At 44.8% G+C, this 27,907-nt stretch overlaps 2 protein-coding genes and 1 pseudogene across 3 annotated transcripts in view; 1 reads left to right on the top strand and 2 right to left on the bottom strand.

Annotated features, from left to right (window-relative positions):
* BEND5 (BEN domain containing 5) overlaps positions 1-3,364 on the bottom strand; it is a 78,448-nt gene extending 75,084 nt beyond the window's left edge. Inside the window, exon 1 of the mRNA XM_040360524.1 lies at positions 3,091-3,364. Coding sequence (XP_040216458.1) covers positions 3,091-3,274 — 184 coding nt within the window. The 5' untranslated portion in view covers positions 3,275-3,364. The remainder of the gene's footprint in view (positions 1-3,090) is intronic.
* Positions 1-27,907, bottom strand: part of AGBL4 (AGBL carboxypeptidase 4) — a 2,019,815-nt gene that overhangs the window by 747,698 nt on the left and 1,244,210 nt on the right. The gene's annotated exons all lie outside the window — the stretch shown is intronic.
* LOC120945937 lies at positions 12,353-13,238 on the top strand (annotated as a pseudogene). Its single transcript, XR_005750629.1, has one exon. The product of XR_005750629.1 is annotated as a 40S ribosomal protein S2-like (transcript).

Here is a 27,907-nt window from a genome sequence, read left to right as displayed (position 1 = left end):
GGGCACTGACTGAAATGATGCCCAGCAATGCCATCAGTGCCACCCCTCAGTGTCCATCAGTGCCACCTCTTAGTGCCCATCTATGCCCAGTGCCCACCTATCAGTGCCTATCTGCGCCACCCATAAGTACCCATCAGTGCCGCCAAAGAGTGCCCATCAGTGCAGCATACCAGCACTGCCTATCAGTGTCCATCAGTGCTGCCTATCGGTGCCCATCAGTGCCGCCTCACCTGTGCCCATCAGTGCCACCTCATCATTGCCCATCAGTGCCACCTCATCGTGCCCATAATTGAAGAAGTAAACTTACTTTTTTACCAAAAAAAAAAAAAATAATATTTTTCAAAAATGTCGGACATTTTTTAGTTGTTGCGCAAAAAAAAAAAAAAAAAATCGCAGATGTGATCAAATACCACCAAAAGAAAGCTCTATTTGTGGGAACAAAAATATAAAAATTTCATTTGGGTACAGTGTAGCATGACCGCGCAATTGTCATTCAAAGTGCGACAGCGCTGAAAGCTGAAAATTGGCCAGGGCAGGAAGGTGCGTAAGTGCCTGGTATGGAAGAGGTTAAGCTAGTGCATTGTTGCTTCAGTTACCTTTTCCTTCTATTTCCCTTATAAATGTTTTTTTCCTTTGTTTTTTTTTTTGTCTGAATTTCTCACTTCCTGCTCCTCCTCAGTAAGCTGTTGTGGATGACTAACCCCCAGCAATGGGCAGAAGTTTTGAGAATGACACAAACATACATTTTCCCAAAGTCTGCTGCCTCAGTTTTTATGATGGCAATTTGTATAAACTCCAGAATGCTATGAAGAGCGATCAATTGAAGTGCCAATAATTGCAAAGTCCCTCTTTGCCATGAAAATGAACTTAAGCTGGCCATACACCATACAATTTTCTTATTCAATTTTCTCTAGATTTACCTTCAACTATGTAGTAGAAGGGCCAGCCTGATTGCATACAAATGGAAAGTTTTTCAGTTAGGAGTATATTGACTGGTTTATACAAATGTTTTGGCGTCTACATTTAATTATTAATTATTTAATTTGTGTATACTAGTAATGGATGCGATCAGCGACTTATAGAGGAGCTGCAATATTGCGGCAGACAATCGGACACCGAACTGACACATTTTGTGGACCAGTGACACTAATGCAGTAAAAAGTGCTAAAAATATGCACTGTCACTGTACTAATGACACTGGCAGGGAAGGGATTAACATCAGGGGTGATCAAAGGATTAACTGTGTGCCTAGCCAGTGTTTTTGTGTAAACTGTGTGCTGCTTTTACTAGGGGGAAGAGATGGATTTTACTCCCCATTTTGCAGGAATACTAAATCCATCCCTTCCCCCCTTAACAGCCGCCACAGAGATATGTGAACCGGTGATCTGACGATATGGTTCCGGCTATCGAGATGGTTCATGTAAGGACTGCGCAGGCGCAATCCTTGCCGACGGAAATCACCGAACCTCCAGGGTGACGTGGAATTTGAGGTAAGTGTCCAGTCGGCCTCGCTTCGCTCGGAATGCTCGCTCTGCTCGCTCGGCCTCCTGGCTCTTTAACATCCTCCAATCCACGGGGATGTTAAGGAATGAGCCTGGATGCCGGGCGAGGTTCGGAGATTTCCTTCGGCAAGGATTGCGCCTGCGCAGTCCTTACAGGAATCATCTCGATAGAGGAACCATACCGACAAGTGCGTTGATCTGCCGAGATGGTTCCGGGTAATGGGAAAGTTCCTTCAAGGACTGCGCAGGCGCAAACTTGCCGACGGAAATCTCCGAACCTTGCCCGGCATCTAGGGCGACGTGGATTTCGTGGTAAGTGGCCAGTCGGCTCGCTCGGCCTCCTGGCTCTTTTTTTAACATCCTCCAAATCCACGGGGATGTTAAAGCGGTGGTTCCCCCTTAAAAACAACTTTTTTTTATTCCACTGGCCCCCCACATTACAATCGAATTAAGGCTATTATTTTTTTTTGGCTGCTGTACATACCTTGATACAGCATCTTCACCCGTGCATCCGGGTTGCGAGTCCCGCGGGAGTGGGCGTTCCTCACATGTGTTTGATTGACATTTTTCCCAAAAACGAGCTCCCCCCTGTCGCGTAAGCCGCGTCACGGTTGGCGAAAGGAGCCGAAAGGCGAGTCGGCGCTATACTGCGCATGCGCATCGCCGTTCGGCTCCTTTCGCCAATCGTGACGCGGCTTACGCGACGGGGGGAGAGCTCGTTTTTGGGAAAAATGTCAATCAAACACATGTGAGGAACGCCCACTCCCGCGGGACTCGCAACCCGGATGCACGGGTGAAGATGCTGTATCAAGGTATGTACAGCAGCCAAAAAAAAATAATAGCCTTAATTCGATTGTAATGTGGGGGGCCAGTGGAATAAAAAAAAGTTGTTTTTAAGGGGGAACTACCGCGTTAAAGAATGAGCCTGGATGCCGGGCGAGGTTCGGAGATTTCCGTCGGCAAGTTTGCGCCTGCGCAGTCCTTGAAGGAACTTCCCTGTTAGTCACCGTCTCAGCGGATCGATCCCCCCACTAAGCAAGCAGAGTCCGCCAAGCGGGACCGCCTGTGTGAAAGGGGGCTGAAATTGTGGGAGTTCAGCTGAACCATTTCATTCCCGCATGTCAGTCCCGACTTCAGGGGAGATTTCAGAGACATCTGGGCGGGTTTCTGCACAGAGGTCTATTGAAATCGCACCTCGGAGTCGCCAAAGGTAATACAGAAAATACTTTTGGGAATCGCTGCTGAGTCGCATCGATTCAGACGGTGCCATTATGAAACGGCATGCAATTTGACATGTGAAATCGCTGCAATGGCTAAACCTGCTATAGGGCATTCCTGGAAGCGATTAAAGTGCTGCCTGGAGGTGGTGTTAAAAAGTCAAGGGGGCGGGGCAATCAGTGACTTTCCTTCACCAAGTCAGCATTTGCATTTCAGAGATCCTGCCCAGCCTCGGCCATCACAATAGATGGAGATTTATAGAATAAGACATCATAGGACACAGACTGACCGGATTCACCCACAACACCATTACAGAATGCACTGACCCCCCCGGAGGTGTATGACCCTCCCCTCCCCCGGTGCTCCTCACCTGCCAGGGCCAAGATGTGCGCCGGTTGCGCTCCGGCCTCCTCCTCCTCCCCGGTGCTCCGGTACACGGCGTACACCTGGTTGTCATCGAAGTCCTCCGGAGAGCTGGGCTGGAAGCCCCGGACCCGGGCGGCGGGCAGCGTGTCACACACGTTATCCTCCAGGAAGCGGACTAGCGCGAACATGGTCCGCCCGCTGCCGCCGGGGCCCGGGATTCGCCGCTCGGCGATCGGCAGGACGCGGCTGCCTTGGCAACGGAGAGGATCCGGCGGCGACCAGGCGAGAGCAATGGATTTCCGAGCCGCCGATCAGACGCCGCTAACCCGTGCAGTGCCAGGCTGGGGCGCAGTGATGTGCAGAGAGTGTGTGTGGTGGAGGGGGCAGACCTGTATTGTGGGCACATAGGAGGCTTCAGGCCATGTTCTAACCCAGCTTTCACACAACTTTCACCCAGGGGTCGGGGCTTTTCACCTACAAACGCATTAGTAATTAGGGCCCCATTCACACCTGTTTTCACGCCTATGTATTGAATGGGCCGCCCTACGTGCGACAAATGCCCCAAAGTTTTGGCGTTTTGGTGCGTCCAGCAAGTTTTTTTTGTTTTTTTTTGCACAGCTACCTACCCTGGGGGGCATTAACAAATAATGGCGTTGCAATTGCGGCAAAACGCACATTTTTGTTTAGGAAACAAACAAATGTTTTGGGATCTCGGGCAGAATCGCTGCAATCGCAAAATGCATGTTTTGGGCGCCATTCATTTCCAAAGGCATCTAAAATGCGGTTCGGCTTTGCCATGAATATCACGTGATCAAACCGCAACATGCAAAGCTCGTCACCCTCCCCCCCCCCCCAAAAAAGTAGGTCCCCATTCAAATGATTAGCAAACGCGGCAAAAAAAGAACCGCAGTTGCGTTTCTGGTGCATTTTTTGTAGTTACATGTCCATGTTTTACAGGTGCATGCTGGGAGTCGGGCAACCAGAAAATGCACAGGAAACGCACCAGGAATGCATCAAAAATGCATGTGTTTTTTATACTTTTTTTTTTCAAGGCACAGTGGGGGAGATTCAGAAAGAGATACGACGGCGTATCTCCTGATACGCCGTCGTATCTCTGAGATGCGACGGTCGGATCTATGCGACTGATTCATAAGAATCAGTTCCGCATAGATCTCCCTTAGATCCGACAGGTGTAAGTGACTTACACCGTCGGATCTTAGGCTGCAATCTCCCGCCGGCCGCTAGGTGGCGCTTCAGTTTTTTACGCGACAAATATGTAAATTCCGATTTCCGCCGATTCAGAAACGAACGCCCGCCCGTCGCTTTTTTTTTACGTCGTTTGCGTTCTGCTTTTTCCGGCGTATACTTACCCCTGCTATATGCGGCGTATCCAATGCTAAGTATGGCCGTCGATCCCGCGCCGAGTTTTGAATTTTTACGTTGTTTGCGTAAGTCGGTCGCGAATACGGATGGACGTAATTTACGTTCACGCCGAAACCAATGACGTCCTAGCGACGTCATTGGGAGCAATGCACGCTGGGAAAATTCACGGACGGCGCATGCGCATTTAAATCGGCGCGGGGACGCGCCTGATTTAAATACTACACTCCCCCTAGCCGCGGAATTTAAAATTCCGCCGGGGGAGTTACGATCCGCCGGCGCAAGTTTCGAGGTAAGTGCTTTCTGAATACTGCACTAGCCTCTCAAATTTGCGCCGGCGGATCGTAAATCAGATAGATTACGCGGATCTAAAGATCCGCTAATCTATCTGAATCTAGCCCAGTGTGTCATCCTAAAGCAACTGACCGACATGCTTTGCAGAGCGGTGCAATGTATTGTGCGTTTCAGTGCGCTTTTTAAAGTGCATTAGTAACCCATTCAAATAAATGTGCATCCTACACACAACGTATGTTAACCCACATGTACTATCGCACCAAAATGGCGTAAGGCTCTGTTTCCACTACTGCGAGTTATTGTGCGACTTCACTACACACGTGAAATCAGGACAGGTCAAAATCCATGCATTTCAATGGTCTCCGTTCTAATTGGTGCGACTCCCCAAGAAGTTTTTTTGCACTACTTTGTTCTGACTTCGGTGCGACTTGTTCTCCATAGAAAGTAATTAGGTCGCAATGAAGTCGCATGTATGTCACTGTAACTTTGTTGTGACTTCGATGGAAGTCTGCAGAATCACATGATCTCTATTCCTCCTATGCAACACCTGACAACAAAAGAGGAAGGGGGAAATGACTGAGCAGGAAAATGATGTCACTATGACCAAATCCATAAATATAAAGTCACGTGAAAGTCGTTTGCATCAAAAATTGCATTGCAAAGTCGCACTGTAAATCGCGCAACTTTGGGGAAGTCACATCAGAAATATTTTACATATAGAACATGTATGTGACACGGGTCCAGGTGAATGAAGTCTGAGATGAACATGCGTGTCAGTGGCCTGAATATATTATTTAGCCCAAAATCAAACATTTATTATTTATTACATTGCAGCTTACCAATTCTAAGGCTGAATTCACACCTCAGCGTTTCCAATCCCTCCACTTAAAAGATTTCAGCTTGTTTTTCAACTGAGTTGTACAGTTTATGGGTCACATCACATTAAAGGTGGAAAAAGTTCTGAAATTATGTATCTTTGTCTCATTTTTTTACATCACAGAAACCTAAAATGTTATCATGGGTGTGTAGACTTTATATATCCACTGTATTATATCATTATTATTATTATTATCATCAATCATCATTATTTGTATTATTATTATAGCATTATCATCACTTTTATTATTATCATCATCACCACTTATAATATTATCATCATAATTATTTATATAATCATCATCACTTATATTATTATCATCATCATTTATATTATTATCCTAATTGATATTATTATTATCATCATCATTTGTATCCTTGTTATTAATATTACCATCATTAATTATATTATTGTTATCGTCAATATTTATATTATTATCATCATCACCACTTATAATATTATCATGGCTCAAAATTTCAAGTCCTGAGCTACTAGCCAGGCCTCAAAGGTTACTTGACACCAATGCCCCACTCAATCCCTACCCTGCCCCGCCCCTAATTTCGCCCCCTAGACACGCCCTCATAAATTATCTCATGAAATGACACCTAAATGTTTTATGCAAAAAATACGTAACAAAAATAAATATTAACAACAACTTTATCAGTGCAGCCTCACCTGTGTCCACCATTGCAGCCACACTGTGCACCAACCATTGCAGCCACACTGTGCCCACCATTGCAGCCACACTGTGCACCCACCTTTTGCATCCACACTGTGCCCACTATTGCAGCCACACTGTACCCACTATAGCCCCACTGTGCCCATTACAGCCCCACAGTGCCCATTGCAGCCCCACAGTGCCCGTTGCAGCCTTACGGTGTCCATTACAGTCTTATGGTGCCTATTGCAGCCATACTGTGCCCGTTGCAGCCCCACTGTGCCCATTGCAGCCTTACGGTGCCCATTACAGCCTTGTAGTGCCCACTGTAGCCATACTGTGCCCGTTGCAGCTGCATATTGCAGCCATACTGTGCCCATTGCAGCCATACTTTGCCCATTGCAACCTCGCCTGGGCTGAGGAATGCATTGCTGGAGGAAGAGGAGAGCCGTGGGATAGCACGCTGTTACCGGCACTAACATTATGATTGCCTCCGCTCTGCTGAAAAATGAGTTCTTGCGAGCTGGGCTGCCTGCCTGGGAGAGCACCGCCGGTGGGGTTGATCGTGAGCATGGAGGAAGAGGAGAGCCGTGGGATAGCACGCTGTTACGGCGCTTACATGATGTCTCCGCTCTGCTCGACACAGCTCCGCCTCCTCCTGACCTGCGGCTGTGATAGATAGAATGCCGGTCCGCTGCTGCAATGCATTCTATCTATCACAGGCGCAGGTCAGGAGGAGGCGGGGCTATGTCGAGCAGAGCGGAGACATCATGTAAGCGACGTAACAGCGTGCTATCCCACGGCTCTCCTCTTCCTCCATGCTCACGATCAACCCCACCGGCGGTGCTCTCCCCCCCCCCCTCCCAGGAAGGCAGCCCAGCTCGCAAGACCTCATTTTCCACTCGCAAAATGCGAGTAGGCGAGTGTAAAATTTGAGGGCTGATATTATCATCTTAATCATCATCAGTTATACAGTGGAACCTCGGATTACGAGCATAATCTTTTCCAGGAGAATGCTCGTAATCCAAAGCACTCGCATATCAGAGCGAGTTTCCCCATTGAAGTCAATGGAAACGAAAATAATTGGTTCCGCATTGACTTCAATGGCATGCAATACCGCATGCGGCCAGAGGTGGGGGGTGCCGGAGAGCCTTGGAAAGGGCCGAGGACACCTTGGCTAAACTCGGAAAGGCTCAAGAACGGAGCATTTCTGAACCGCGCCGTTCGGCTCGACTCGGCTCCAGCGCCCCCCCCACCTCAGGGCAAACGCGGTATTGCACACCGCTTTGGCTTGAATCCTGCTTGTTTTGTGAGACAACACTCGGAACCGAGTCAGGATTTTTTAAAATACAGTGCTCGTATTGTGAAAAAACACTCGTTAACCGCGTTACTTGCAATCCGAGGTTCAACTGTATTATTATTTTCATCATCATTTGTATTATTATTAGCATTATTATCAATTTTATTATTATTATCATCATTTATATCATTATCATCAATATTTATATTATCATCATCACCACCACTTATAATATTATCATCATAATTATTTATATTATCATCATAATCATCATCACTTATATTATTATTTTCATCATCATTTATATCATTATTATTATCATCAATATTTATATTATCATCATTATCACCACTTATAATATTATCATCATAATCATCATCACTTATATTATTATCAACATTATTTTTATTATTATCATCATTTGTATCATTATTACCGTCATTAATTATATTATTGTTATCATCAACACCACTTATAATATTATTATCATCATCATAATTATTTACATTATTATCGTCATCATCACTTATATTATTATGATAATCAGCACCATCATCACTTATATTATTATCATCATCGTAATTATTTATATGATTGTTATCATCATCATTTATATTATTAGTATCATCATCACTTACAATCTTATCATAATCATCAGCACTTATATTATTATCATCATCATAATTATTTATATTACTATTATTATTATCATCATCATCATCATCTTTACTTCATTTATCATCATTATCTTTTACATTCTATCATTATTGTTATCATCATTTATATTTTTATTGTTACCATTATTATTTTTACAGTAACACCAACAATTTATAGTGTTTTATATATTATACATTCACATCATTGCATAATTCATGTGCTAAATAAAGAATATGAAACATGTGTGCCCCATTATACCATGTTTTTTTTCCATCTCCATTTCCATTTTTTAAGCATTTGCAACAAATAAAAAAAAAAAAAATCATCTCTGCAATGTAAGCACATTTTTCCATGTTTTATCCCTTTACTGGGATTTATGCTGCAAAAATACCAGTTGATCTGCCAGAAATTCAATGAGCTCTCAACTTCCTGTGCTCTCTTCATGTGTTGCACGGAAATCCCAAGAAGTGTTACCAGCCCTGTCTGAGTTCTCCCCAGTTGGACTACAGAACACCTCCCCCGCATGTTATGGTGAGGGAAGTGTTCTGTAGTATATTTATTGTTCATATAATATGTCAGCTCTACTGATCTCACCGTAAGTCTGATGCCGCGTACACACGATCATTTTTCAGCATGAAAAAAACGTTGTTTTTCAAAAATGTCATTTAAAATGACCGTGTGTGGGCTTCACATAATTTTTCAGGTTCTGAAAAACGACAAAAAAAAATTCGAACATGCTTCATTTTTTAACATTGTTTTAAACAATGTCGTTTTTCGGGTTGTAAAAAATAATCGTGTGTGGGCTAAAACGACGTTTAAAACCTGTGCATGCTCAGAAGCAAGTTATGAGATGGGAGCGCTCGTTCTGGTAAAACTACCGTTCGTAATGGAGTAAGCACATTCATCACGCTGTAACAGACAGAAAAGCGCGAATCGTCTTTTACCAACACGGAATCAGCTAAAGCAGCCCCAAGGGTGGCGCCATCCGCTTGGAACTTCCCCTTTATAGTGCCGTCTTACGTGTTGTACGTCACCGCGCTTTGCTAGAGCATTTTTTAAAAACGATAGTGTGTGGGCAACGTCGTTTTAATGATGAAGTTGGAAAAACTTCATTTTTTAAACATGCTGAAAAACAACGTTTTTTTTCATGCTGAAAAATGATCGCGTGTACGCGGCTTAACAGTCCAACTGATAATAAAGCACGTTGTAGCCTCTAATAACATGAAACATACACAATGCTCCTGTGATCTTTGCCCGTGTTATTAGGACACACGAGGGAGCAGCATTTTTTACTTATGGTGGTAAAGAGTATTTTATGTGATTTGCTATTGCTGGGTATATCTCCCATTTATTCACTCATCATTTACAGACATCCCAACTTGCAAAAACTAATTTCAGGAAGGTGACACTTTGCCCTGTGCCAACCCTGTCCACTGGGCACATATCGGTACATGGGGCACACAGCGGGGTACTGGGCACAATCAGGACATGGGGAACACAGCAGGACATGGGGCACACAGCAGGGCACAGGGCACACAGAGAGGCATGGGGCACACAGAGAGGCATGAGGCATACAGTATGGTACACAGCAGGGCACATCATGGGGCACACATTGGGACATGGGGCATACAGCAGGGCATGGGGCACACAGGACATGGGGCACACAGCAGGGCATGGGGCACACATCTGGACATGTTGCACACAGCAGGGCATGGGGCACATAATGGTGCACACAGCAGGGATGGAGCACACATCATAGGGCATACATCAGGACACGGGGCGCAAAACAGGACGGGAGGCATACAGCGGGGGCATGGGGCACACAGCATGGCACATCATGGGGCGCACAGCAGGGCACTGGGCAGACAACGGGGCATGGGGCACACATCACGACACTGGGCACATCATGGGACACAGCAAGTCACTGGGCAGGGCACACCATGGGGCATGCAGCAAGGCACTGGGCACACAATGGGAGAAACCCATCAGCAAGTTCCAATCAGCTGCGGTTTACATTATTTGCAGAGTAGTGTGGGAATTGGCTGTTATTAGACCTCTTGTGGCACGCTCCCTTCTGCCGTCCCTCCTTCCCTCCCATCCATCCCAGAAGCACCTGGGGTGGACGGGAGGGAAGGATGGGCCAGTGGGGAGGAGCGTGCCACAAGAGGTCTAATGACAGCTGCTTTGCAGGGACCAGATTCACCCATCAACTAGCTGTGATTGACAGGTGGATCGCAGTCCCTATTGGCAACGTGCCACCTAATCAGTGCCTACCAGCGCAGCCTCAGTGCCCACAGTGGAGCACTCCGGGCTCTGTCCCGCCCTGTACCCTGGCCACAGACATTGGCTATCTAATTGCTGTGCAAAGGCAGTGTAGTTTTACAGAGGGATGTTACTTTGCACCAATAATCTCAACATTCTTATCAGTAGTAGTACCATCATTGTACTTATTATAACATTACTATCACTATTATTGAGTGATTTTTTTTATAGCATTATTATCACTATCATTGAGTGAATGTGAGGAATTGAAATTATGGTTATTTTATAGACGTGTGAGGAACCTAGACTAAATCTATGAGAGGAGTTTACTTGCCAACCATCTGTCTAATGGACCAACTGTTTCACCATGATAGAGGAAATTACATAAATATTTAAACCCAGTTTTTATGGCTGCAATACAGAAGGTAAATATTGAATTTTGAGTCAAGGATATATCTCTAGAATCAAGGTATGTGTAACTTAATCCCTGATTAAAACCTTTCATCCAATTTCTAAATCTAAATTTGTAAATTCCAAAAACCAATATAAAGTAATAGTAGTGGTAAAAAAAAAAAAAAGCACAAATGATTCCTTTTGCATAATTCTTCTTTATGGGGGCGTGGCCATGGGTGTCCCTGGTTCCTATCTCAGAAATGTGGGAGGTATGCTAATGTTCCAGCACCCTGCACCTCTGGACCCCTTTACATTACACAGCACCCTGCACCTCTGTACCCCTTTACATTACACAGCACCCTGCATCACTGGACCCCTTTATATTACACAGCACCCTGCATCACTGGACCCCTTTACATTACACAGCACCCTGCACCCCTGGACCCCTTTACATTACACAGCACCCTGCACCTCTGGACCCCTTTACATTACACAGCACCCTGCACCTCTGGACCCCTTTACATTACACAGCACCCTGCATCTCTGTACCCCTTTACATTACACAGCATCCTGCACCCCTGGACCCCTTTACATTACACAGCACCCTGCATCACTGGACCCCTTTACATTACACAGCACCCTGCATCACTGGACCCCTTTACATTACACAGCACCCTGCACCACTGGACCCCTTTACATTACACAGCACCCTGCATCACTGGACCCCTTTACATTACACAGCACCCTGCACCCCTGGACCCCTTTACATTACACAGCACCCTGCACCTCTGGACCCCTTTACATTACACAGCACCCTGCACCTCTGGACCCCTTTACATTACACAGCACCCTGCATCTCTGTACCCCTTTACATTACACAGCATCCTGCACCCCTGGACCCCTTTACATTACACAGTACCTCTGGACCCCTTTACATTACACAGCACCCTGCACCTCTGGACCCCTTTACATTACACAGCACCCTGCACCTCTGGACCCCTTTACATTACACAGTACCTTTCACCTCTGGACCCCTTTACATTACACAGCACCCTGGACCCCTTTACATTACACAGCCCCCCACAGTTTGTTACACAGACACCCCCCTAACAGTTCTGGACCCCCTGCATGTTACACAGACCTCCCTACAGTACAGACCCCCTCTACAATACAGACCCACCCTACATTACAGCCCCCCTCTACAATACAGACCCCCCCCCCCTACATTACAGAGACGTGATCTGCGGGCCGCTGCGGCCCACCGGACATATGCCCTATGGCCAGTCCAGGCCTGAGCTGTAGATATAAGTAATTATTAACAGGGGTTCCCAGAGACTAGAAAGTTATTTCCAGGGTTCCTCCATATTGGGCTTAGTTCATCCTTGCCCATTCTCTGAAAAGTGATCTGAGTTAGATTACTTTTCAGGCTTCTATTCTATTGAAATCACCAAATGGCGGACGACGCCGGTGGTAACAGGGGAGGGTTCCGGGGGGGGCTTCAGCAGTGGAGGCCGAGGTCGTGGACGTGAAAGAGGCAGAGGCCGCGGAAGAGGATGCGGAGCCCGTGGAAAAGCCGATGACAAGGAATGGGTTCCCGTCACCAAACTCGGCCGCCTGGTCAAAGAAGATCAAGTCCCTGGAGGAGATCTACCTCTTCTCCCTGCCTATTAAGGAGTCTGAGATCATCGACTTCTTCCTGGGCTCCACTCTGAAAGATGAGGTCTTGAAGATCATGCCTGTGCAGAAACAGACCTGTGCCGGAGAGCGGACAAGGTTCAAGGCTTTTGTGGCCATTGGAGACTACAACGGCCACGTTGATCTGGGTGTGAAATGCTCCAAGGAAGTTGCCACCGCTACCCGTGGTGCCATCATTCTGGCTAAACTGTCCATTGTACCTGTCCGCAGAGGCTACTGGGGTAACAAGATCGGCAAGCCACACACTGTGCCCTGCAAGGTGACTGGTCGTTGTGGTTCTGTACTGGTGCATCTGATCCCGGCTCCCAGAGGTACTGGCATCGTCTCAGCTCCTGTCCCCAAGAAGCTGCTGATGATGGCCGGTATTGATGATTGCTACACCTCGGCTAGGGGCTGCATAGCCACTCTGGGCAACTTTGCTAAAGCCACCTTTGATGCCATCTCAAAGACTTATCACTATCTGACTCCTGATCTCTGGAAGGAAACCATCTTCACCAAGTCCCCATACCAGGAGTACACTGACCATCTTGCAAAGACTCACACCAGAGTGTCTGTGCAGAGGACCCAGGCTGCTGCTGTTCCTGCCACCTCCTAAATATTCTGTCAAAGATAATAAACACCAAGGTTTTCACCTTTCAAAAAAAAAAAGAAAAAAAAAAGATTACCTTTCAGAGTGCAGCCACCGTCAGGCATTCAGGAGGTGATCTTGCCACCTTCTAAATGCCTGCTTTTCTATGGGACCACAAGCGTTTGACTCAGTTGTGGCGTGGCCCCATTGACTTGAATAGCCGAGTTTGCCAGGTGGTACTCCCTGTCCACTTGACATACTGAAAAAGATTTGCTGCGAGGCAAAGCATCCCAGCACGGCATATGCCCCCTCCAGCAGCATTGTGGGCTTTGGGCTCCATTCACACTTTGCGATTTTAAATCGCTGCAATTCTGCCCGCTCTTCCAAATCATGTGGCAATCGGCACCACAAACGCGGTGCAAATTTGCCGCGCGACAGAACCCCGTTGCAAATGCGGCAAATCGTGACTTTAAGGCCCCGTTCACACCTCAGCGTTTTGTAGCGTGAAGCTCCATGCTGGAGGAGAAAAAAATCGAATTTTCTCCATGGAGATGGTTCACATCTCTACTCCAAGTCGCCTGAAGCCAAATGTCTGAAACTCCAAAAAGTTCTGGGCCTTTTTTTTAAGGTGGAATCGGGCAGGTGTGTTTTTTGAAGCATTTTTTTTGTTCCTTGGAAATGTTTAATTCAAGCCTCTTTGAGCATTTTAGTGCATTTTATGGTGTGTTTTTCTGCTCAAATGCAATAATCAAATGGCAATAAATAATAAATAAATAAATAATAAAAATAAATAATAAAAAAAAAATTCCTAACCTTCTAACACTAATATTAACCCATAACCTGACAAAATAAATAAATAAATAAATTACCCCTAATTCTAACATTTAAACCCTAACCATTAACACCTTACAAAAAAAGTAAAATAAATGAATAAATAAAAGCAGATAAAAAAGCTTAATAGGAGTTTTTTTTTTTTTATTAAATAACAAACATGTTATACTTACCTCCACTGTGCAGTTCGTTTTGCGCACAGTGGCCCCGATCCTGGTCTTCTGGGGTCCCTCTGCGGCTGTCGCGGCTCCTCCCCGCAGCAACTACACACAGACATGTGAGCTCGGTGTGTAGCTGTTGCGGGCGCGCTCCCGTGATATAGTGGCGGCCATAGCCACCGCTGTATCACTCGGCCCCCGCCCCCTGGCGCAAAGCGTCATTGGATGTGATTGACAGCAGCGCCAGCCAATGGTGGCGCTGCTTTCAATCTATCCACTGCAGCCAATCGACTCGAGGAGGATGATGGGGGCGAGCGCGGGACTTTCGAAGGGTCAGGTAAGTAAACCGGGGGGGGGGGTAAAATATGGTAAAATAAAATAATTTAAAAGCTTCCCTGTCCCTGCGTGCCTGCGCACAGAAGCGAACGCATACGTAAGTTGCGCCCACATATGTAAACGGCGTTTAAATCACACATGTGAAATATCACCATGTGCGTTAGAGCGGGAGCAACAATTCTAGCACAAGACCTCCTCTGTAACTCTAAACTGGTAAACTGTAAAAAAAATTAAAGCATCGCTTATGGAGATTTTTAAGTGCCAAAGTTTGGCGACATTACACGAGTGTGCGCAATTTTAAAGCGTGACATGTTGGGTATCTATTTACTCAGCGTAACATCTTTCACATTATACAAAAAAATTGTGCTAAATTTACTGTTTTTTTAAAAAAAAATTATTCATGAAACAGTTTTCTTCCCCCAAAAAAATTCCGCGCAAATACCATGTGACGTAAAAAGTTGCAAAGATCAACATTTTATTCCCTAGAGCAGGGGCAGTGGCGGTGCGTCCATAGAGTGCGCAGGGGCGCCACCCCCTCTCTCTCCTGCACCACCACTGAATATAATATATAGATTCATGCATTGCATGAATCCATGTATTGTAGCTGCCGCCCACTATTCAGATGGCCAGCCCCCTGGTGAGCGCCGGCCATCTGAATAAGGGCAGCTGGTTGGCTTTGGAAGTGTTTATCAGAGCCAGCGGCTCTGATAGGCTTTCCGATTACACCTGAGGGCTGTATTCGGCTTCCAAATAGTTAACCAGGGAACGCACAGGGGGTGCATTCCCTGGTTAACACTGACAGGCGTCTCAGCCAATCAGGTTCACCGGTTCTGGTTAGGTTCACCGTTAACCTGATTGGCTGAATTGTCATTGAGGGCGGGAGAAGACATCGAGGGACAGTGGAAGGAGGACCCCAGAAAGGTAAGTTCCGAGTGGGGGGGCAATCTAGCAGCATGTTACAGGGCACAGTGGCGACAATTGATGGCAGTGGGTGTGTTTGGCATGGCACAGTGGTGACAATTGATGGCACAGTGGCAACAATTGATGGCACAGTGGCTATGTTTGATGGCATGGCACAGTGGCTGCGTTTGGCATGGCACAGTGGTGACAATTGATGGCACAGTGGTGACAATTGATGGCACAGTGGCTGCGTTTGATGTCATGGCACAGTGGTGACAATGGGCACAGTGGCCACAATTGATGGCAAAATGGCTGCGTTTGATGGCACAGTTGCTGTGTTTGATGGGCACAGTGGCTGCGTTTGCTGGGCACAGTGAGGCTGCAATTGTTTTTTTGTTTTTTTTTCGTTTGTTTGCGCCCCCCAAAAAATTTGGACCACCAGCCGCCAGTGAGCAGGGGTATCAAACTGGCTGCCCTCCAGCTTTTGTAAAACTACAAGTCCCATCATACATGATGCATCTGCATGTGGGAGTCATGCTTGTAACTGTCAGCCTTGCAATGCCTCGTGGGACTTGTATTTTTGCAACAACTGGAGGGCCACCAGTGCCCTAGAGTCTAGCACAAAAAAAAAAAAGATGATTTTTACATGTAGGAGAAGAGTGCCAGAATGGAAGTGGTTAAAAATGCCAAAGCTCAAAAACGCTGTACACAAATGCTCAAAATCGCGCAGACAAACGCAAAAAAAAAAACACCAGAAAAAGCGCTCAAAAATGCCAAGCTCAGGTGTGAATGCAGCCTAGAAATCGCATGAATATTGTTGCTCAAACAAGGAACAGAAGCTTCACTTGAGTGTCAAATGCGCATTGAAGTGAATGGGCTGCCCTATGCGTGACGTGTACAATCACGTGAAAATCGCCCACACAAAACTGCGTTCCTATTACACAAAGTGTGAATGGAGCCTTAGGTGGGTGGTAGGGGCAGCAAAAAAGCAACTTAACCACTTAATGTTACCGCCCCCTCTGGAGGCCTGTATATATGTCGAGAAAGGCTAGCCTTGGCACCGGCCTGGCGCTCAATGACTACTTTTTTAATAACATTTACAGCTTAAAGCGGAGTTCCGGCCACAATTTCACTTTTTATATATAAATACCCCTGTAATACACAAGCTTAATGTATTCTAGTAAAGTTAGTCTGTAAACTAAGGTCCGTTTTGTTAGGTTGTTACAGCATTTAGACACTTTATAAAATAGAAATTGACTGGGGCCATCTTAAGTGTGGGCATCATGAAGCCAGACTGTATGACTTCCTGGATTTCAGCCTTGCAGATCTTGCACATGCTCAGTGCTGCACAAGCAGTGTCAGATCAGGTTTCAGCACCTGTGCTGTCCAAGTCACATGATTCTTAGAGACTGGGGAGTGCACAGACTCCTGGAAAGTTACACCCACTACATTCCCAGGAGTCTGTGCGGTGTAGGTTAGGAAGCATTAAGCACCTAGGTGCAGGAAGTGGGAAGATTAACTATTCTGCCTAGCAACAACACTTTGAAGGCATCTAAAAAAAAATTCGTAAAGGACTAATGACATTTTTTTAAAACTACTGATGTAATGTTATATTTATGGGTGGAACTCCACTTTAACAAAAAAAAAAAAGATACTTTTGCAATGTATTGTAACACATCAGGAATGTATTCATGTAGACTTCTAAAGCTACCAAAGGGCTGACTTTAATACCGTGATTTAAATATACAATAAATATATAACTAGAAATTAAGATGCAACAGAGTATAAAGGACAACTAAAGTTTAGTTGAAAAAGTTCTTCAAATATAATATTGATTTTCTGCCTGCGGCACAACTTGCATTTTGTTCTTTCCTTTTGTCCCCAAAGTAGCCTTATTACGAGCACTTGTATTTCATTGCTTGCAGGCATATTGAATTTCCACGGATTTATATTTTTAATTGATGTAGAAGGTTCCTTTTGTCACTAAGTTGTGTTAAGGAATTTGAGTTTTATCAGATTTTGTTGGGAACAAAAATCCATAATATGTATTGGTTGCAGACATAGTGACTCTATAGATGCCAAGACGGTTTGTTTGTATTCGGTAACTAAAAATTGTGCTCACGTCTGCTATTGTTAAGCGATATGCAGCGCTCAGCCTTCCAGACACGGCTAATTATATGCAGGTCTATACGGAACAATTGTGTTTCCATCTATATTACACTTAGCCTCACCTTGTTTTGCGGCGAGTACTAACATATCGGTAAACACCGCCTCCCTGGTGGTCGGGGCAAGATGGGTAGCATGCTAATCGAACGCTGAATTATTTTATTGACAAATTTTTATTTATTTTTTTGCGTAGGATTTTCATCCAGTTCATATGCACATTGATCACCTAGCCAGAATTCATTAAATAGAACCAGAAAATATTAACATCTTGCTGTCCAATAGGTAGATTCAGTAAGAGTTAGGCCGACTTATCAGTAGATAAGCCGGCCTAACTCAGAATCTAAGCCGACGTATGTTTAAGCGTATGCTCAAACAGAGATACGCTTAAACATATCTAAGATAGGACGGCTTGCGCCGTCCTATCTTAGATTGCAATTTTTCGGATGGCCGCTAGGTGGTGCTTCCATTGCGGTCGGCGTAGATTATTTAAATGAGTTTGTACGCCGATTCACGAACGTACGCCCGGCCGCCGCAGTCGATTTACGCCGTTTCCGTAAGGCCTTAGGAGGCCTAAAGTTATTCTACCTATTAGGTGGAATAACAATGTTAAAGTATGGCCGCCGTTCCCGCCGCGAGATTCGAAATTTTTGCGTAAGTCGTCCGCGAATCGGGATTTACGTCGTTTACGTCCACGTCAAAATCAATAGGCCCGTGCGGCGTATGTAACCGCAACGCACACTGGGAAATGTAGCCGCCCGGCGCATGCGCAGTGACAAAAAACGTCAAAAACGTGAGGTCAAGCCTCATTACCATTAAACACGCCCCCCCCACCCCATTTGAATTAGGTGCCCTTACGCCCGCCACATTTACACTACGCCGCCCTAAGTAAGGAGGCAGGTACTTTGTGAATCATGTACTTGCCTCTCTTACTTAAGGCGGTGTAGTGTAAACACGCTAGGCTACGCCGCCGCAAATTAGCGCGCCCCTACCTGAATCTACCCACAAGTGTCCATGTAACGCACATGATGTGCGGTGGCAAAGAGGATGGGCTTTAACCACTTGCCTACAGGGTATATTTCCCCCCTTCCTGCCCAGGACAATTAAATGACAATTGCGCGGCCATGCAACACTGTACCCAAATTATATTTTTGTGATTTTCTTTTTTTGAGACAGATAGAGCTTCCTTTTAGTAGTATAGAATCACCACTGGGGGTTGTTTTATTATTATTATTATTATTATTATTATTATTTTTTTTTTATTTTTTGCTAAACAAATGGAAAAAAGGCAGATGTTTTTGCAAAAACATTTTTTTTATTTGTTTCTGTTATATAAAATGTTGAAAATAAGTAAGTTGATGTGAGCTGATGAGCCTGCACTGATGGACATTGAAATGCTGCACTGATGAGGTTGCACTCATGGGCACTGATAGGCTGCATTGATGTGCACTGATGAGGCTACCCTGATGAGGCTGCACCAATGAGGCTGCACTGATGAGGCTGCACTGATGGGCACTGATAGGCTGCACTGATGGGCATTGAAATGCTGCACTGATGGACACTGAAATGCTGCACTGATGGACACTGATAGGCTGCTCTCATAGGTAGTGATGAGGCTGCACTAATAGGCAGTGCTGATGGACACTGATATGCTGCACCGATGGAACTGCACTGATAATCATTGTCCCGATTATTAGTGTAAATGTGTCACAGTGTGCTGTTAACTTTCCTCTCCTCACACAATGACAGCACTGAGGAAAGAAAATGCTGATAACCAGCATTTGTTTACATGGGATCAGCTGTGATTGGACACAGCTGGTCACATGGTAAAGGGCCACTGTAATTGACTCTTTACCTCGATCTGTAAATAGCTGTGCTTGCAGGGCATGGCTCCGGGAGGACGCCAATAGACGCCCTCCCAAAACCCGATGACCGCACTGTAGCAGTATTTGGGTTATAGCATGGTCAGCAAGTGGTTAATGTCACAAAGGTGTCTATGGGTGGTATAGGTTTCTGTGCTGGGAGCATGCTCAATGAACACTCTAAGCACAGAGAGCAAGCTATCAAAGACAGCTCTCTGTCTTTACTAATGATCGGGGACTGGCTCCTGATCATGTGACCATCGTGACAGCCAATCACCGTGGTCACGTGATTAGGCAGATCTTCCCGACCCCCAGGCGTAATAGCAGATATGATATGATAATGGGTTGCTTAAAGTGGTTATAAACCCTTCCATATATCCATATATCCAGCAAAGTGACTGGCCTCAGGCGATACACAGAGATGAAACAAATCCTCCTACATAAGTTCTACCTGTTTATCTGCGGCCATTGCTTCTCTTCATCTGTTCAAAGTGCTGAATTATGAAGCTTGTCTGAGAGTTTAGAAAAAAAGGGCTGGCGAGTTGAAGTCACAGTCTGCAAAGCTCAGTGAGGAGAGCTGTGAGATCTGAATGGAGGGAAAGGAATGGACAGAGAATGCTTTAATGTTTCTGAAAAATGCAAAGCATTCCCAGATTGGACAAGGTGATATGGTCATTTTTAATCTTTATATATATATATATTATATATTTTACAACATTTTCTTTTATTAGTCAATTTGGTACCGCTAAAGTCCCATCTGGTTTCCCCTTTTTACGTAATTACAGTCTAATAGAATGAGGTACCATTTATGGCACAGACCGGGATTTAGCAATAAGCATATGAATACCCAGAGGTCGTGAAAGCCCTCATTAAAGGGCAAGGCCCCATCTGACCTAACCTCATTGTAGGTCATATTCACCGGTAAGTGTTCATCAATCAGTAATTCTTTTATTACTCAATTTGGTCTCGCTAAAGTCTCATCCTGGTTCCCCTTTTTTGAGTAATTACACCTCTTTCTTATTCACCTGATGTACCAATAGAGAATCTTTTATCTTCTACACATATCAGGTCCTTGGATAGGCTGACATTTCACTATTTGGCATTAGTGATCAAAGAAATGAAACCGCTATCATCGTGGAGTATGTTAAAACTCCCCCTTTATTTAAAATGTAATGATAAGACACTCACAAATAAAGTGCTCTCAAATCTGGTGCACAATTTGGTATGGTCACTTTAATATATATGCATTGCCCCCTTAAAGTTAGACATTGGCATTGCAGTAAAAGAAAGCTGTCCTACTTCCTGTTCTGGACGTGCATGATAATATCACATGGCTCCGCCCTAATTTGTTTCGTCATGTGACCCATGGCTTTTTCAAGCATGCTTACTGATGCTCAAATTTTTTGGAATCCAGTTATAGAACTGCATGTTTTTCATGACTTAACCTAGTATTGAAGCCTGTCAGATTATTTTTCTACAATCGCTGCTGGTGGCTATAGCTGCCAGCAGTAATCATTGGCCCAGATTCAGGTAGATCGGAGCAATATTTGCGTGGGCAAAGAGCAAAGATTTTTCTCTGCGCCCACGCAAATATTTTGATTTGCCCGCGATTCACGGAGCAGTAGCTCCGTAAATTGCGTGGGCGCTATGCTAATTAGCCCTGCGTAAGGGCGCCTAATGTAAATGATCCCGCCGGGGGCGGGAATCATTTAAATTAGGCGCGCTCCCGCGCCGAGCGAACAGCGCATGCTCCGTCGGGAAACTTTCCCGACGTGCATTGCGGCAAATGACGTCGCAAGGACGTCATTTGCTTCTAAGTGAACGTGAATGGCGTCCAGCGCCATTCACGAATCACTTACGTAAACGACGTGAAATTTAAATTTCACGAGCGGGAAGCGCAGCTATACTTTAGCATTGGTTGCCTCTGCTATTAGCAGGAGCAACCTTGCGCTAAAGTTGCCGTACGAAAACTCCGTACCTTGCGTGCGCAGGGCCCGCGCAACTTTTGTGAATCGGTGGTAGTATGCAATTTGCATACTATACGCCGATCACAATGGCCGCGCCCCCTAGCGGCCAACGCAAGAATGCAGCCTAGGATATGAAGGCATAAGGAGGCTTATGTCTGTCATATCCTAGGCTGCAGTCCGCGTAGCGATGTTCCTGAATCAGGAGCACTCGTTACACCGGAGCAAGTAAGCACTTGCGCCGCGCAACCTATGGTTGCGCGGGCGCAAGTGCTTCTTGAATCTGGGCCACTGTATTCTGACAGCAGGGAAACTTCCCACAGTCAGAGGGGGGGATTCCCCCATCAACACTGACTGAGTTGATGGGGGACTTGAACAATTTTCTATTCTTCAACACGAGGTTGAAGGAAGAAAACTGCATAATCTATGGCCATCCAAAGATCTACTGAGAGCATTTTAAAGCAATAAAACAAAGACAACAGGAATGAGAAGTAAGGTTTTTTTTTATATATATATTTTTTTCTAAACCTGTAAGCGGACCCAGAGAGAGATATTACAGACATTATCGCTCCATCAGTCAGAAGACAGCGCTGGAATCGGGTGTGTCCTTAGATTAGATCATTCAGGGCGACAGGCTCATAGACAGTTAATTTGCATTTACAAAGGCACTGCGCATGGTATTTGCATGGGCACAGCGTTAAGGACGCGCCAGCCATGTTTATCAAGGTTGAATCAGATCAGTGGAAATAATGACAAGCCAGAAACATGCAGGAAGGGTTCCATATTTTATAGTCACCAACTTTATGTGCACAGGAAAAGACAGTTTTTTTCCCCAGTTTTTCTATATTAGTTGTGTTTTTATTCATGAACCGCTGTTCAGGTAGTTATATTGCCTGCAGCTTAAACTCCCTACAAATATCAAAACTGGGCACCTGAGTGAAAAATTTAATACATCCATTTTTATTCTGCTCCATATTCTCTCGAGTCTCCTGGTCGGAATAAATATTCTGACAGATGATTGCATGGAAAGCATCATGCAGGCTGTGAATTGCAATGTGAACGCTTCAGTTGGGAGATATTTAAGATTAGTTTTTTTTTTCCTCCCGTTTAATCAAATTCGAATGTTTGATGGTGCTACACAAATTTGGTACAGAGCAAGCGTGCCTTTTCTAAGCCCTGTGTGCAGTTCAGACTGAAAGGTGTCCGTGTAGATAGGCAGTGGCTGTATAATGAAATACATGGGAGTGAATGACTTCACAGGGACTAGTCATGTATAGAGACATTTAATGGAGCCTTTCAAGTGGACCTGTTGTTAGCTGCACATAGAATGTGGCAAAGAGGTAAGGTAGAGCTGGAGACATGGCACTTGCTATTATGTAGAATGTCAGGTATTTTGGAAGTATGATATGTAAGCTCCACCTACAAATCTTATTAGGCTCCGATCACATCAAGCAACACATTTTTGGAGTGGCACTATTCACTTGAATAGGCTGTCTGCAGCTCCAAAAATTTCCCAAAGTAGCTCCTGTACCTCTTTGGAGCTGACTTTAGCACATTTTGGACCCTGCATTGTTGCACCTTTGTCCTGCATCAAAATGCCTGCTTTCCTAACACATTTGGGGAGGCATTAAGATTGAATATCACCCCAATGTGTGTCGAGGATTTTAAAGTGGAGGTTCACCCTTTGAAAACATTTCTGACATCACACGGAGTCGAGCCATCCTACCGACAGAATGCCGGTGTTTTTTTTTTTTTTTTTTCTCAGCACATACCTCATTATCACGATTTTCACCTCACGGCAATCCCGCGGGAGTGGGCGTTCCCAAGCACTGCCTGTGATTGACAGGCTTCCGAACGGCGCATACTGCGCATCACAGGTTGCCGACAGAACCCGAACGTCGGTGCGCAGGCGCCGTATAGAGCCGCACCAACGTTCGGGTTTTTTCGGCAACCTGTGATGCGCAATATGCGCCTTTCGGAAGCCTGTCAATCACAGGCAGTGCTTGGGAACGCCCACTCCCGCGGGATTGCCGTGAGGTGAAAATCATGATAACGAGGTATGTGCTGAGAAAAAAAAACCCACCGCCATTCTGTCGGTAGGATGGCTCGACTCCGTGTGATGTCAGACATTTTTTTGAGGGTGAACCTCCACTTTAAGTGTGTTTCCATGCGTGTTTTCAAAACTAGATGGACTTTTTGTTTTGGTCTTGGACTTTAGATTTGTCTTTTTTCAGCCAGACTACCTATGTAACAGTTATGCCACATACACACGACCGTTTTTAATGTCATGGAAAAAAACAAAGTTTTTCTCGACGTGATTCTTGTCAAGCCTGCCTTGCATACACACGATCGTGAAAAAAAAAATGCTTGAGCAAAGCACGGTGACGTACAACACGTACGATGGCACTATAAAAGGGAAGTTCCATTCGGATGGCGCCACTCTTTGGGCTGCTTTTGCTGATTTCGTGTTAGTAAAAGTTTGGTGAGAGACGATTCACGCTTTTCAGCTTAGTGCTTTTCAGTCTGTTACAGCATGACGAATGTGCTATCTCCATTGCAAATGCTAGTTTTACCAGAACAAGTGCTCCCTTCTCATAACTTACTTCTGAGCATGCATGTTTTTTCCCCGTCGTTAAAGCCTACACATGGTTGTTTTTCACGACGTGAAAAACGACGATGTGAAAAACGACGAGAAAAATTGGAGCATGTTCTAAATTTTTAATGCCCATTTTTCATGTCGAGAAAAATGCTCTGGAGCCTACACACGATCGTTTTTAATGACCAATTTGAAAAATAGCATTTTTCTCACATGAAAAGTGGTCGTGTTTACGCGGCATTAGGTGTGGATTGGGCCTTTAGGCCGGGTTCACACTTGTACAAAAAACGCTCCGACATTGGGAGCTCATGTCGCATGACGTGTGCAAATCAATGGTTCCCTGTGGGAGCCATGTTAACTGGTCCGACACAAGTCAGTCAGACTTTAAAAAAGGTTCCTGCACTACTTTGGTCCAACTTTTATTCTACTTTCAGCCCAATGAATATCATTGAAGTCGGATCAAAGTTGGATCATCGTCTTAACTGATCTGACTTTGGCATGTGACTTGTGCTCTGAGAATCTTTAAGAGGAACTCCATGGGAAATTTAAAAAAAAACGGTGTGGGGTCCCCCCCAGGGTCCATACCAGACCAAAGGGCCTGGTATGTTCTTGGAGGGGAACCCCATGCCGTTTTTGTTTTATTTGGCGTGGAGTTTCCCCTAAAGATTCATACCAGACACAAAATGCCTGGTATTTTCAGGATCAAAGTCTGATCCCCATTCATTGAAGTCAGATAAATGTTGGACTTCAAATCACAATGCAAAGTCGTACGACTGTTGCGTTGTACCAGTGTGAACCCAGCGAGCTTCGCCCTAAAATCAGTTTTCTCTTGTCCTGCCTCCTCCCCTTCATCTCTTCAAATTGTATTTTTTTACGCATTTAGGGTGTATTAACACCTGTGAATGTACCCGACTTTGATCACATGCAGGAACACTAGTGGATGTTTCCAGCGATTAGCAGCGGGAGGCAGCCCCATTGAAAGTAATTTTGATCCCGCAGCTAATCTTGGTCATTCGCACGTGTGAGCAATCAACCTTACACGCAGACTGCCTCCATGAGCAAGTGGCTGCAATTAGCTGGGGTTCTGTGATTCTTGCCTAGGCATGAAATACATCCCCCACCCCCCTTCCCTGCCCCCTCCTGGATTCTGCACATGCGCAGATGAGTCTGACATCCCTGTGACATATCTGTGCATACAGATCTGTTCCCCCGTACATCTGCGAATGTGTAGGATTTGTAAAAATGGATAGCACAGAATTTACAAAACTTCCCCATCATGTGTCCTGCGCTGGCACAGATGTACTGAATGGCTCTGCCAGCACAGCCAGTAGGAGCCCTTCAGCATATCTGCACACACGTCATATTTGTGGAGCAGAAGGGGGGTGGAGTTTAAATCCTCCGTTTAGTTCAATTTTTTTCCTAATTAGCACAAGAGCCAGTGCTAACTTTTAATGCAAAATGTCTCTCGTGCTGGTGACTGGGCTTTTAGTTGAAATCTTTCATCCTCTAACCCCCATCAGCAATCTTTCAGGGCTGAGGGGGTTAATGAAAGGCACTGGACCTGTCATAGGACTTTACGATCCCCTGCTCCATTTATAGAACCCTTTTCCCTGCTGGAAGCTATAGTAAAGCTTCTATGAATGGAAGAGGGTGGGCATAGTCGGCACTCTTGATGACTGCTTATGACGAGTCCAGCAGCTCCTATTTTTTGGGACTCAATGATGGGAATAGTACCACTGGATTGGCGCAGGGCCAATGTGGTGCCCATATTTAAAAAGGGAACAAAGTCTTTACCAAGTAACTATAGACCTGTTAGTTTAACTTCTATAGTTGGGAAGATACTGGAGAGATTAATAAAAGATCACATAGACGAGTTCTTGCTGGACAGAGGGGTGGCTGTGGACGTGATATACTTGGATTTTGCAAAAGCGTTCCATACAGTTCCGCACACACGGCTCATGTGCAAGGTAAAGTCTACAGGATTGTAAATATCAGTTTGTAAATGGATAGAAAACTGGCTAAAAGACAGAATTCAGAGGGTCGTGGTTAATGACTCTTACTCTGAATGGTCTAAGGTTATCAGTGATGTACCTCAAGGTTCAGTGCTGGGACCCTTACTTTTTAACATCTTCATAAATGATATAGGGTCTGAGATCAGAAGTAACATTTCTTTCTTTGCAGATGACACCAAGCTATGCAGTGGAATAACGTCCTTACAGGGTGTCTACAATTTACAAGCCGACCTCAATACTTTGTCTAATTGGTTGACTATGTGGGAGATGAGGTTTAATGTTGATAAATGTAAAGTTATGCACTTGGGGGGATAAGAATATGAAAGCATCATACATACTGGGGGAGTACAACTGGGGGGATCCGTAGTGGAGAAGGATCTGGGGGTTTTGGTAGATCATAAGCTCAATAATAGCATGCAATGCCAAGCTGTGGTTTCCAAAGCAAAGTCCTTTCTTGTATTAAGAGAGGTATGATGGACTCCAGAGAGATATATCATTTTGCCCCAGTACAAATCATTAGTAAGACCTCATGTGGAATATGCAGTTCAGTTTTGGGCACCAGTTCTCAAAAAAGGATATCAGGGAACTGGAGAAAGTGCAGAGAAGGGCAAACAAACTAATAAAAGGCATGGAGGAGCTCAGCTATGAGGAAAGATGAGAGGAACTGAATTTATTCACTCTCGAGAACAGAGGATTAACCACTTGCCAACCAGGCCAATTCTGGCACTTTGCTCCTACATGTAAAAATCATATTTTTTTTGCTAGAACATTAAACAGAACTGTTGTAATATTAATATAGATATGTAGGTATTGTAAAATATTGTGGTATATGTAAGGCACAATATATATATATGGCATGGTTTACATACAGGCATTCAAAGTTACACATGAAGAGGGTGTTTGCTGACCAAATCTTGTGGCCAAAAGACACGTATCAAAGGGTACAGAGGACTCTTTGATGTGTTAATCTTATCTAAGATGACCTAGGTGTGTGGGATGGCCTGCTATTTCCTTGCAAACATAAGTAAGTATTTATTGATGGTAATTAGACTTGTGGGGTATTCATTCAATGGGAACATTTGGTTGACCCCCCCTCCATTGTGAGTCCAATATTTGAAGCAGTCAAGCTGGCATTCAATGAGTCTTGTCTTGTCACTCTAAGGAGAATATTGCACAGGTCTGGGAAAAGATGGGATTCTGAAATACTCTGTTGGATTCTTGCATCGTCTGTGGACTTTGGACTTTGTATGTTACCGGAAGTTAATTAAATTTTGCCTTCTCTGGAGAGCCTGGTGTGTTGCTGCGAAACAACTTAATTTATGGTCATCATACTAACATCTAAGATATAAATTATATGACCGGAGTACTGGGCACATACAGTATACCTTATCACTACATTTATTGGACAAATTAGATCACTACAAGAACCCCCAAACATTATATATGTTTTTTTTAGCAGAGACCCTAGAGAATACAATGGCAGTCATAGTAACTTTTTATCTCACACGGTATTTGCGCAGCAATTTTTCAAACGCGTTTTCTTTTCATGCTTTAAATTTTTTTTTGCATAATGTGAAAGATGAAGTTACACTGAGTAAATATATACCTAACATGTCACGCTTCAAAATTACACATGCTCGTGGAATGGCGCCAAACTTCAGTACTTAAAAATCCCCATAGGCGACGCTTTACATTTTTTTACTGGTTACATGTTTTGAGTTACAGAAAGGTCTAGGGCTAGAATTATTGCTCTCGCTCTAACGTTTGCGGCAACACCTCACATGTGTGGTTTGAATACCGTTTTCATATGTGGGCGGGACTTACGTATGCGTTCGCTTCTGCATGCTAGCACACGGGGACAGGGGCCCTTTAAAAATACTTTTTTTATTGTTAATTTTACTTACTTTTTTTATTT

This window comes from Rana temporaria, chromosome 7 (assembly GCF_905171775.1).
Source record: "Rana temporaria chromosome 7, aRanTem1.1, whole genome shotgun sequence".
NCBI classification, from domain to species: Eukaryota; Metazoa; Chordata; class Amphibia; order Anura; family Ranidae; genus Rana; species Rana temporaria.
This window is presented reverse-complemented; position numbering and strand designations above follow the sequence as displayed.